This window comes from Perna viridis, chromosome 1 (genome assembly GCF_037379345.1).
Source record: "Perna viridis isolate PV_CMFRI_1.1 ecotype Kerala chromosome 1, ASM3737934v1, whole genome shotgun sequence".
NCBI lineage: Eukaryota > Metazoa > Mollusca > Bivalvia > Mytilida > Mytilidae > Perna > Perna viridis.
The window spans coordinates 46,233,240-46,246,129 of NC_142445.1; the positions used below are offsets into that span (position 1 = coordinate 46,233,240).

General features: G+C 32.6%; 1 protein-coding gene across 2 annotated transcripts in view; it reads right to left on the bottom strand.

Moving 5' to 3' along the window:
• LOC148629016 (ADP-ribosylation factor GTPase-activating protein 1-like) overlaps positions 1-12,731 on the bottom strand; it is a 30,751-nt gene extending 18,020 nt beyond the window's left edge. For both annotated transcript variants that reach the window (XM_088542450.1, XM_088542441.1), the window contains exons 1-6: positions 12,555-12,731; positions 3,453-3,562; positions 2,594-2,765; positions 1,398-1,591; positions 813-881; positions 301-406 (exon numbers count right to left, since the gene is read on the bottom strand). In XM_088542450.1, the coding sequence (XP_088398576.1) occupies positions 301-406; positions 813-881; positions 1,398-1,591; positions 2,594-2,765; positions 3,453-3,562; positions 12,555-12,614 (711 nt within the window). In that variant the 5' untranslated portion in view covers positions 12,615-12,731. The remainder of the gene's footprint in view (positions 1-300; positions 407-812; positions 882-1,397; positions 1,592-2,593; positions 2,766-3,452; positions 3,563-12,554) is intronic.
• Between the last annotated feature and the right edge of the window lie 159 nt (positions 12,732-12,890).

Genomic DNA, 12,890 nt, shown 5'->3' on the forward strand with positions numbered 1-12,890 from the left:
TATTACATTAATTCTTGATGTTGTTGAGACAACGAATATTTGACTTGTTATGTAATTTGATATTAAGACATAATAAATGGTTAATCCTTTAAAATTCATATTATGGGTATTGGTTATCATTTTTTTCTAGAAATGAAATAGCATGACACCCCTGTTTGATTTTTTTCCTAAAAAAACATAATCAGATATATTATAGGCATGTTCTGGAAAGAACTAATTTTACAATTTGCCCATCTTGCCAGCATTCAATTAAAACATGATCACTTTAAATACATATGTCTATGATACAAGATCACTTACAGAACTCAATGAAGATAATGTACTGTCAAAGAAATCATCTTCCTTTTGAGGCATTGGGCTACTACCAAATCCTACATACTTCCCTCCTTGGCTTGGGGGTAAATTTCTGAAAATATCAACAATAAATTTGCAGCAACATTTATAGATTCAACTGTTTTTTTATCCGGTCACAATGAACACTCACAAAAAATCTTAAAAGGCTAGTTCAGCTAGGTTGAAGTCACGAGTTAGCTAAATGTATAAATCTTAGTGAAGACTTGAATACTCTGCACACCTTCATACTAACATTGTAACAGATTTCCAATAAAGTCAATCAAATCCAAACTTTCATTGTTACTAACACTTCACCAAGGTTTGAAGACAATCTAACAAAAATGTAGGCTGTATCTCAGCAACAATAAAGCAAAAATTTATCTAATTTATATCAAATATATACAAAAAGTGAAAATATATCAACATTTTGCATCAAACATTTTATACTAAAATTTTTAATTCACTTTAAAAATACATACTCAGGTCTACTTGCATTTTCTGCTTGCATCCTACTAAAGAAGTCTTCTTTCTGTTTCTTAAAACTATCACTGCAAAATTTGTTAAATGGATTAAAACAAAATCCTACAATTTTTTTTTTTATTTTAGGTAATTTTTCAATGGAAAGAAAGAAAATTAGGTACTTATTTTACATGTTTTGACATATTCTTACTTCTAATACTTATAACTGATCACTGTTTACTATGTGGATTACTATATATAAGATAACTGCTGCAGGAAGAAATTATTCAATATTTTCATAAAGGGGAAAAAATCAGCTGTTTTGTCACAAATGTTGATCTGGAAATATTCTTACACAATGAAATTTAAGGGTCCTTGAATACATGTACCTGTTTGTCAATTTATAGGATGAGTAATTTTATAGTGTGATTTTATATTGTGTCAAAATGCTGACTGCTTATACAGGACAAAATGGAATACCCCATAAATACAACTGCATACTGTTTCACCAAACCAATCTGCTCAGTTTACCTGACTTATAAAATTTAAAAGTGTCAAGATTCTATCATAATATTAAAAATTATACGTAGATAATGTAAGCCTACCTTTTAATGTCTATATTTCCATCTTGATAACTGTTTAAATTGCTATCAGAATAATTTCTATTAAAATTTTCTGATGACGAGGTTTTACTAAAACTAGAGGATGTTTTCAGACCAGCTGATGGTTTAAAAGGGACATAATTCCTAGCAGATGATGTTTCTATACTCCATGGTTTTCCTTCAGCTTCCGTTGATATCTAAAATGAAAAAAATATCAAAGCATTTTAAATCATAATAACTATTTATAATGTTGGTCATGGTATATTGTCCTTTACCTGTGCGGCAATATACCTTCACCTCCTGCATATGGTGATTTCACAATTGATTTGCTAAGCTAGAGCAAGTACTAACTACTCTAATTTCTCTGAACACCCTAAATATCTGGATAACAGACTCCTGAATCAGGGGTATGAGGAAATGCATCTCGAAATAAATATCAGACCTGGTTGAAAAATACTCAGATTCTTCTCGGTTTTCGTAATTTGTTCTTTGTACTGATGTGACCACTGATTTACCAATTAGGATGCAATTTAATCACCACTAGTATATTCTAGAGGGAGGTTTAGCATGCTGTAAAACCTTGATTTAACCCACCATTTCGTTTGAAATGTCTGTACCAAGTCAGAACCAATGCGGTACCAGCTGCTCCGGTGGTGTAATATCTATGCCAGTTTTATTTTGGACTTGACTGCATGTACAATTAGTTCATCAACTTCCTATACATAAATTTGTCCCATTCCAAGCCAGTGATTAAAATAGCACATTACTTTTTGGTGATTTACATTTTACATTATCTACAGATTTCATGGGAGGAACCAACTCTCCGTCAGCCCATTGATGATTTAAACTATCTTTTCTCACAATGGTAAAGCTCACATAATGCAAATCTTAATTTTACCATTTTGAATGGATAAACAATTTAAACCACTTATTGCTGAAGTATATATTTCTCCCATTCTAAGCCTGTAATTAAAAATGCACATGAGGTTTAAACTACCGGGCAGTGGTTCAATTTATGCGAGAGTTTTCCAGCCAGCTTATATTTCCATGCTTTCTATAGATTTCATGGGAGAAACAGATTCTCCTTCAATACTCCCAGGGATTACAAGCTCATGGGTTGATATCTACAATTTAACTATCTCAAGCAGCTAAAATCTTGTAATCCCCTTGAGACTGAGGGAGAATCTTTATATACAAACCTTGTCTTTGTAAAGAGCTGCAGCTTTAGAGTTATATTTTTCTTGTAGAGTCATGCCAGGATCATAGTCTGGTTGAGATTGAAAGAAATTTTTGGCATTTCTGTTTCCTCCTACTTTCATTTTCTCTAATTCTATATCTTTCCATTTATCCATGGACACAGATCTTACAAAGCTACAATTAATTTATTAACATTTAGTTTTACACGCAAGTTTAATCATTGTTCTGTAGTGCAAATTACATAAGACATGCAAAATTTCAAGTATTTAAATGAAGGACATGAATTATAGTTGTAGTATGATTTATTTAAAATTGTATTTTGTTTTTTAAATCATGCTATAACAGATTAATGTCAAGTCTGTTCATAAGTACTCAATAAAAAGTATAATTTTCAAAGAGTATTGATTTACTACAATCTGGCCATTCATGACAACTATTTTACCACTGACCCTCATCCAGGGTAAAATAATAAACATAAATTGACAGTCGGTAAATCAATGATAAACTATCTAGTCTCAGTGAAATAGGATGGTTCAATAAACTTTGACAATTATAGTTTCATTTTCATATTAAAAAAAAAGGAATGATAAAATAACATTGACCTGAAATGTGTTGGAATCATGTGATATATATTTGTGACTGGATCAATAAATTTGACAGAAATTTAATTGAAAAAGACCTAAAATACTTTTCATTTCCAAACCAAAATTGGGGTTAATATTAGAATATATATTTAGCCACTTATCTCAATACAATGATTTCCGATGCTGCATATTAAAATCTATTTACATGTAACTTACATGTGAAAAGAGTGTTTCATATCTCAGTACCAGTATATAAATTTTGTGTTTAAGCATGTACCTTAGATGCACACCAAGTCCTCTGTGTTTCCCGGAACATTCCAAACAAATCCATATACCATAAGTTACACTAACCCACTGCGGATTGTGTCCACCACATTCAAAACATGTCTATAATACAAATAAAATTTAAATGATAGTACAATTGTGCGTAATTAACAATTGTCAATTTGTCAACATACATATTAGATTAATTCAATATCCGTATTATTATTATTATTTTTTTTAAATCCTTAACAAGTTGTCATGTTTGGTATACCCTGACTCGTACAAGAAAGTGATACCTAACAGTCACTAAAACAGCTTATAATGTATGCCCCATCTATATATAGCCACTTACAAAATTTAAAATAAATCGGGAGTCCAGATAATTGTGACGAAATTCTAACAGATGGAATGATAGACAAGCAAACTAAAAACTCATTGAGTGTGATTATAGCAAGACATTATTTTCTAAGATGGTAACCCTATACTTGGGCTAGTAATTTCTGCTTAGTACAGTTCCTCATGCACTTCTTTTTTATATTGCTTGCTGACTGTCAAAATTTCACTGACATATATAGCCTACTTCGTATTTTTGACATGCCCTATTTCATTTTATGTAAAATACATTCCCAAAAATCCCCACATAATTTTGATGCAGAATACCCTAAGGCACATTCAAACCAAAATTGGTTCAAATTGGTTGAGTAATTAGTAACAGCGGCCAAGTTTTCTGATGGGTCAAAAATCCAAAACTCATTTCTATGCAGGATACCCAAAGGAACATTCATACCAAGTTTGATTCCAATTGGTCAAGTAGTTTCAGAGAAGAAGAATTTTGAAAAATTGTTAATGACAATGACAGATGCCAAATTATGACAATAGCTCACATGGCCTTTGGCCTGGTGAGCTAAAAAGGAGTTGACTGAGGTTTTCAGATGAAAAAAACATCTTACATTTTTGTAAAAAAAAAAACATTTCAACCTGATAAACTTTAGTAACCAAATAACATCACAAATTGAGCTTTACAAAACATTTACTCAGCATACAAGCTTAACCTTTTTACCAAAATTGTCAATGAAATACCAGGGAGTTTATATAACTATTAGTATAATAATAGTCCCTGGAATCACTTAAATCATTACAGGGATTTTTTTTATTTATGTGAAGCCAAGAATATATAAGCTCATCTTCAAAAATGTGCACTAATTTTGAGATTCATAATCCATAAATGCTCCATGATATGAGTGTAATGATGTGTTGATCAATCAAGTGACACTCTACATCATGATCTATTGAAGCCATGAAAGAGTCAAAAATACAACCTAGAAAAAATATTTCAAAGATACAGGATAGGTAAGATTTTTTTTGCCAATGTGACTATGGCCCCTTACTTGCATGACCATATGAATGGGCCATTTTAATTGATGATAAATCATTTCAATAAAGCAATGGGCCAATATAAATCACTTAAACGAATGAACCATATGGGTCAAACACTGGACCAATATGTAACATTTTGTAAAGGGTTAATGAAATAAGCACTGTGACACATTTGATTTTAATTAACATTATTAACTTTGAACAATATCTGTAACATGAATTCACAATTTCGATTCAAATGACAGTGACAGTGAGTTACTTTATCAAGTCAAAAAAGCAAGAATCTATGTAGAAATATTAAACGTCCTCCTTTTTAACAGTCTGTTTTTAGCAAATTTCCGCCTACTTAAACCAGCATCCTTGCATGATTGTTTTGCTTGAAAATGTAGCCTTTGTTGTCCTGTTTCCAACTTCAGTCATATTTCAGGTGTCATTTTTTTTCAAATTTTGCACCTTTACAAACTTTATTTGAACTAAAAACCGAAAACAATAGAGAATAGACAAGCACTTGTATACAAACATTGTATTCTATATTGGTCCTAGAATACTTCTAGTATATTTTTAAACTATGCCTTCTGGTTATTGTTGGTCTAATTGGTATTAAGCTTTTGCTATCGAGTTTGTCAGTGTTATTTATTATCCTATATGTTTCCACAATATCTGATCTTAACCTATGGTATTGAAGTAATGGCAAACCTAGATACTTAAATCTCTCACTATAGCTCAGGTGTTGCATATTTTTAATTAGTTTTGTTGCCCTTCTTTGGGCATTTTCAATTTTCTTTTTTATAAATGACTGACCATACGTTACTCCCATATTCTAGATGTAGACGTACAATACTTTTGTAAAGGTTGAGAAATATTTCCTTGTCCATATATGTGAAGCTTCCTTCAATCATCCCTATTTGCTGGTTTGCTTTCTTAGTTGATTCGTTAATATGTTGCTGAAAGGTTTTCGTCAACAATAATTCCCAGGTATTTTTCTTCCTTGGACTTGGATATTACCTCACCTTCCATTGTGTACTCTATATTGGTTGGAGGGCCGAAGTGTACGTGTTTACATTTTGTTGGGTTGAATTTAATAGCCAGTCATTGGACCATTTCACAAGACTATCAATATCTCCTTGTAAGGTTTGACCTTCTCCAGCATTGTTAACTACTGCATACAATTTGGTGCAGTCTGCAAAAAGTTTTGCAACATTTTTAACTACATCAGGTAGGTCATTTATATAGATGGAAAACAGGATTGGTCCCAGATCATTTCCTTGAGGTAAACCACTAGTGACTTGTGACCATTCTGAGTGGCTTCCATTTAGAACTACTTTTAGTTTTTTGTTGATAAAAACAATTTTTATCCACCCCAATAGATTCCCAATGATACCATAACTTTCTAACTTTCTTATGAACCGTTTATGTGGCACTGTGTCAAATGCCTTTTGAAAATCCAAATAAATTGTATTTATTGCATGTGAGCTGTCCAGTTTTTCTGTCCATTCATCAAGTACCTCTATTAGTTGAGTAATGCAGGACATGCCATTCCTGAAGCCATGTTGATGGTCAGTAAAGAGATTGTTACTCTCCATGTATTCCATTAGTTCGTCTCTCACAAATATTTACCATGGTTGTGCAGATTACAGAAGTCAAATTAACTGGATGGTAGTTTGATACTGTACTTTTCGAGCCCTTTTTTGTGGATAGGAGACACATTTGCCATTCTCCAACTAGCGGGTATTTTCATAGTTGCTACTGACTTAGCAAATATTAGGTTGAGGGGTTCTGCTAGATTCCTAGCTGTCACTTTCAGATATTTTGGATGTAATTGGTCTTGGAGATTTGGATTCCTTCATTCTTTTTAGGTGATCTTGGATTTTATATTGAATATTATGCTATCGATTCTCTGGTCAGTTCTATTGGGGAATGGTGGTACCACTTGTTCCGTATCTTCATTTGTAAATACACTTTTAAAAGAACTGTTAAGAAACTCTGCCTCTTCTTGGTCATTCGTGTGTAGTTCTAAGCTTTGTTATTACTGACTCTTTTGCTTCCTCGTTCATCCAAGGAGTATCGAAAGATAATGGTCTAGATTTGCGCTCTGGTATGTTTTCTTTGTAAGTATTTGATATTTTATTGGCAAATCCATCCCAAATTTTATCAATATCTCCATTTGCCAGTTCTAAATCCCAGTTCCTATCTGCTAATTGGTTGTTTATAGCATCATAGTTGCTTTTGAAAAAACATACATGTAGCTTATCTTTTTTTGGTAATACTTTGGTAATTTCAAAGTTAAATTCAAATTGTAGTGCTTCATGGTCGATGTTTCCTCAGGGAGTGTTGTGTATTATTTGATCAATCATAACTTCTTCATTTGTGAATATAAGATCTAGCAGGCTAGGTTGGTTATCTGATCTAAATCTGGTTGGTTCTCTTACATGCTGATACAAGTATGTGTCCATTACAGTTTCCAGAAATTCAGTAGCTGTATGTTCTAGCCCCACGCTGGTTCTGTTATTTTTCCAGTCAATATCTTTGAAACTGAAATCTCCTAAATGCAGCACGTAGTTATAGTTAGTATTCATTATTTTCGACATCTCCAGAATTGTCGAGAGTTCTTCAATGCAATCTGGATTTAGTGTGCTGGGACTTCGATATATGCATGTAATTAATAGCTTGATTCTTAGTGTTCCAATTATTCCATCCTGTACATATTCAACAAATTTGTTTGATCTAGTTTCTATTTGGTAGGCTTGCAACTCTTCTTTGGCATAAATAAGGCAACCTCTTCCTGTACATATGTTTTTTGGTGACAAGATCATGTCATATTCGTTTATTTTCCATTCATTTGCATCAACATTTGAGTCAAATTGGTTTTTTGGCATCATCTCTGTGATACATACATATCACATCGAATTTTTCTGTTGTATTTAGTGCAATTAGTTCATCCATTTTATCATTAAAACCATCAACATTACAGTATATAATCTTTAAGTGCCCTTTATTTACAGTGCTTGTTAAAATGTTAAAACTGTTTGTCTATGATTAGCTCGTGCCTGGTATCGGACTTGTTACTTCTCTTGTTTGTCCCACATCAAAACCACCAATAATAGTGTGGTCTCCTAAAGTGGATTCTGATAAGAGACCCATATTGTTCAGGAGTGCGAGGATGTCCTGTGATTGTGAGTATTGTCCATTTGTAATAATAATCTCATCAATATAAGCATTCGGTGTTGGCCATTCTTCTGCCATTGCATGTGTTAGGTCAGTAAAAGGAGTTGTTTCTCTGTGATCATCTCTTACGTTCCTTTTTAATCTATTTTGGGGGTCACCTTGGCCTCTTGCTCCTGCTCTTTTCTTTTTGTTCGTGGCTCTTTGTTGTACTGTCAGGTCCTTGGCAATGACACATCTTGCCAAATAATGGGTTTCAGGAATATTTTTTTAAGTTTATTAGCATTGTCTAATATATCTTTCCTTTGTTTTTTGTTGTTGATGGTCTCGGGCTGTTGCTTGTTTTATCACCCAATCTAAAGTTTGTCTTAATATCAGGAAACTCAACATTGAGGAATGTGCAAAGGTCTGTTACCATTTTAACATCATAGTCTTTACACATTTGGCTTTGTTCATTACAGCTTTCTGGAACATTGAAAAGAATGAGGTTCATAGTGCCTATTATCTGGTCCTCAATATCTCTTATTTCTTTTTTTACATCGTCTTGCAATATATTTTTTACTTCCCCTTTTATTGTTTCTATGAGAGAAGATTTTATACAAGTTATTTCTTCTTGTACTTTTTCTTTGATCACGCTACCAATTGTACCCATTTTATATTCTATTGTGTTAGTTGTTTCTTCTATCGATTTAAGTTGCTGTTTCATACCTGTTAAACTAGGGAAATTTTGTTTTGCAGCCATTGCAAGTCCACATAAACTTTTGTGTTTGATCCTCTTTAAGGGCCATAACCAATACTGTGGATACATCTGTGCATTCTACACAGTAGCAAAGCTCACATATATTACAGGTAAGTTTATCTTCGCACCCATCTAAGCTTTTGTCACATCTTGGACAGGAATTACTTCCCAGTCTTGCCCTTTTATCTATATGAGAAGTTGTTATTGGTGTGAAACAGTTATAAGGTACATCCTTTATATTAAATTCAGTCATGTTTAAAGCTGTCCTTGTTTAATTTTCAATAAGTTGTACTTTGTTGGTTAGGAGACAAAGCTTCATTGTTCCACATCTAGTCACTTTTTTTAGTCCTTTTTTTTTTGCTTACAAGGCTGTCCTTGTTTTCGTTTTTGTAGTACTATAAGTATAATTGGTTGGAAACAAGGCTCCTTGCTTTGCTTATAAACGGAATGAACAAGGCTGTCCTTCTTTTTACTATGTTTATTAATGACTGGCTATAGTTATTCTTTAGGTGGAAACAAACTTCTTTGCTTCAATTTACCTTATGGCTGTCCTTGTAGCTTTTTTTGCTATATTTTGATTATATGGAGACAAAGATTATTTGTTTCACTTTTTAATTATAATGTTAACTAGTCTGCCCTGTCTTCAGTATCAAGTTTTAATTAATTCTTTTCCCACTTAGGAAAGCAGAGCTTCTCCATTTCACAGTTTATGATTACCACTTACTTGGTTTCTTCTCTCAAAACAGTCTGTTTTAAAAGATAATTCCACAAGCAGTCTTGCGTATACACACAGATCGCAAATTTAAGTCAACACTTCAATAACGCATGTACAGTACACAAATATATCTACACAAAATCTAGCATCTACTTATCACCTCTAGTTATTTGTATTAGGTAATGCTATTATTGGTCAATAACCAGATATAGTTTTGTTAAAATGGGAACAAAGCTTCTTTGCTTCTCCATTTCAGTTTGTGATTACCACTTAGATGATTTCTTCACATGAACTTGTCTATTCTATTTTAAATGCTTATCCCAAAGCAGTCTTTCATATACACATTGAAGACAATTTAATCAATCAATAACACAATGGAAATTTTAATTCAAATAACGCATATACAGTTCAAATATCTACACAAGATAGCTATGCTTGATTAGTGGTAGTCTACTCTTTTTCTGCCCCTTTCAGTTTTTCTGGTCTCTGACCTTGGGTACAGGGTGTCTAGCCTTAAAGCTACTTTGATAATTTTGTTGGCCCAGTGTTTTGAAAGTGGTCTGGACGGGTAAATACCGTTGTGGTATAAGTTATAGTTATAGTTTTTACTGTATTTTACTCTTTTGCAACAACGGGTTTTGTGGGATGCTATTACATCTTAGGAAAGTCTTAGAGTTATATTGTTAAGCTTCCTTATTTCTTTGTTGTAGTAATCTACCGCCTTACTGAGTTCCTTTTTCCTCAGACACTGGTTTTTGTTTAATGTTGTATTGTTATTTTCGTCACCAATTTTCACTTGTACATGTATCTCTCATGGACTCGATTCACAATTGTTTCCTGGAATCTGAACAAGGCTTCCTTGTTCCTCAGACTTATCTTGAAGGTTGTGAGGGTTCTTAATCAAATTGTACTTTGAGGAGGAGTAGTAGGGACACTCAATAAATGCTATTTTTGCATTTTTGTTCACATTTAGTATCTTATTTTTAAAGGTCCTAGCATCAATAATGTGTTTTTGTAAGGTCTATCCCTAATATTATTTATACTTCTTTCTTTCTTCGTGAGTTCACAGGTTCCTAACCACAGAATTATATTGGGGTTAATTCTGTCCTTAATTTCAAAATAACTTGACTCAGTAGGCCCAGTGATTTTTCTAGCTCTTGTTATTTTCGTCAATGACAAAAGACTTTTAGGAATGACAAAAATAATCAAGTCTCATTTCGTCACTTGAAATCTTTGAAAGTCAAAAAAAAACATTAAGAGCTGCAAGCCCAACATTGGTTCAAGTGGTAAAAGTGACACAATTTTGTTATCCCAACCTAATTACAACTCTCAACAGGTGTCAAAATTTTGTGTTAACAATCACCTAATTTGCCAATTACACTGATCATGCATGTGAAGTAAATGTCGATCTCTTGACCACTCAAGCATGAAAGTTCAAATGCCGGTAAAAATTGTTGCTGGGAAAATTCTTTTACTTCTCATTAACTTTGTATCAAAATGGCATAAGAAGTTATTTATCATTCATTTTTGTACATAAAACTTCAGTGTAAACCAAATGTGGGCAATTTTGTCACTACCTTGTCACACTTTTTACGATCTTAAAAATATAATTTATGCTATCAATGAATTCCTGAGGGACCAATACTGAATTTATTAACTGAAAAATAAAGACATGAATTTACCATTAACTTGGTCTGGATCCCATAAGCACAGTTGATAATTTTGCTAAAAAATAGAATCTCATGAGACAACAATAGGGAAATACCTATTAGAAAATATTTATATCTGTCCAATGTACATGTAGCACTGGTGCATGATAAGGCAGTTCTATATCTACACGGTGCTAGATGTATTACTGTGTTTCTATAATGTGTGGCAGTGAAGAAAACAGCATTTTTATTATATGAAATACATTTATAATTATGCCAGGGATGTGTGCCCCTGATTAATGTATAAGAGTGTAAAGGGATTTCTATTTTTGATTATTCTTGAAAGCTGGGGAGTTTCTTTTTTAATTAAATCTCTGGCATGCTATTTGGATTCTCTGCAAAACACGCTTGCATGACAGCGGAAGAAAATTATGTACTTTATTCATATGCAATGTACATGTACATTTAAGTATTATTTCATGTCTTCACACTTTATCAAAACATTATACTTGGTAATCCCATGCTATTTTCCTGTATTCTTTTTCAATTTTTAATAGCAAATGTCATAATGTTTATACTCCATACAAACTTTTGTGAGTTTGATCAAGATTCATCGTTCAAAGATGGAGACAGATTTGGAAAAAGTTTAAAACTTGAACCACTCACAAATATATAGATGCAATATGAAAATTCAGGCACCAATACATAATAATTCCAATATTACATAATACTACTAGTTGATGCTTGAAAACAGAATAAAACATGATAATTGAAACAGATTTAGTTTTTCTTTCACAACTAGAAAAATGTGCACAACCACAACCGGAAGTTTCTGTTATCCACAGAAATGTTAACAAATAAATAAGACGTTGAAAATGGACTTTTCACAATTGTGTAATATTAATCTTTTTCCCAATGGAAGAGTTCATGGCAGAATTTACAAGAGGTGCACTAGGGTGCAAACATACTTGACTTAAATGTGCCATAATGACTTTCAATGCACAAATGGGCATGGCATGTAGCTTTCCCAATCCCTGATGTTATTAGATCATAATTAGTTGCTTCTGATTGAAGTGATCGTCATGAAACTTTACACATCAAACCCAGAACCATTTGGCTGATAATATACAAATATTTGGAATGTATGTTACAGCTAGTTGAAATAGACCAGTTTCAATTTCAATACAAATCTAGGTAGGCTACCAAGTAGTTTAAATACCTCTCTATATAGGTAGAAATCTGCCTTACATTATACCATTACCATTGTGTCTTACTTAATAATTACCAATGAACAGTAACACGTCTACTTCATTTCAAAAGGAACTTAGTACTTTATACTTAGCTTGAACTTAAGGCTATACTTTCTAATATCAACAACATATATCAGGCAATAATGGACGTACGCAGTAGTACAACTAGTTGAAAAACATTATGGTGTGATAATTTTTAACAATTGAAATGTTCAATTCATACATTATTGTCATCTTTCAGCCTTAAATCTTTCATAACACGCCTGGTTCTTGGACTAGCCATCGCTATCACTTCAGGAGTACTCTACCGACTTCCTTATGCTGATCTTTCACTGAATTTCAATATATTACAACCACTCGTGAACTTGTGAGTTGTCAATTTTTGACTGACGTAAATGTCAAGAAGTTTCGAATTTGACGAATTATATTTTTAACGCATAATACATTAAATATGTTTTAAAAACATTCTTAAAAATATATAGATGTATTTCTAACGATTTTTAATTCGCTCTTAAGGCGATAATTTGAATATACTTTACGAAACTTCCATAAGAAGTCT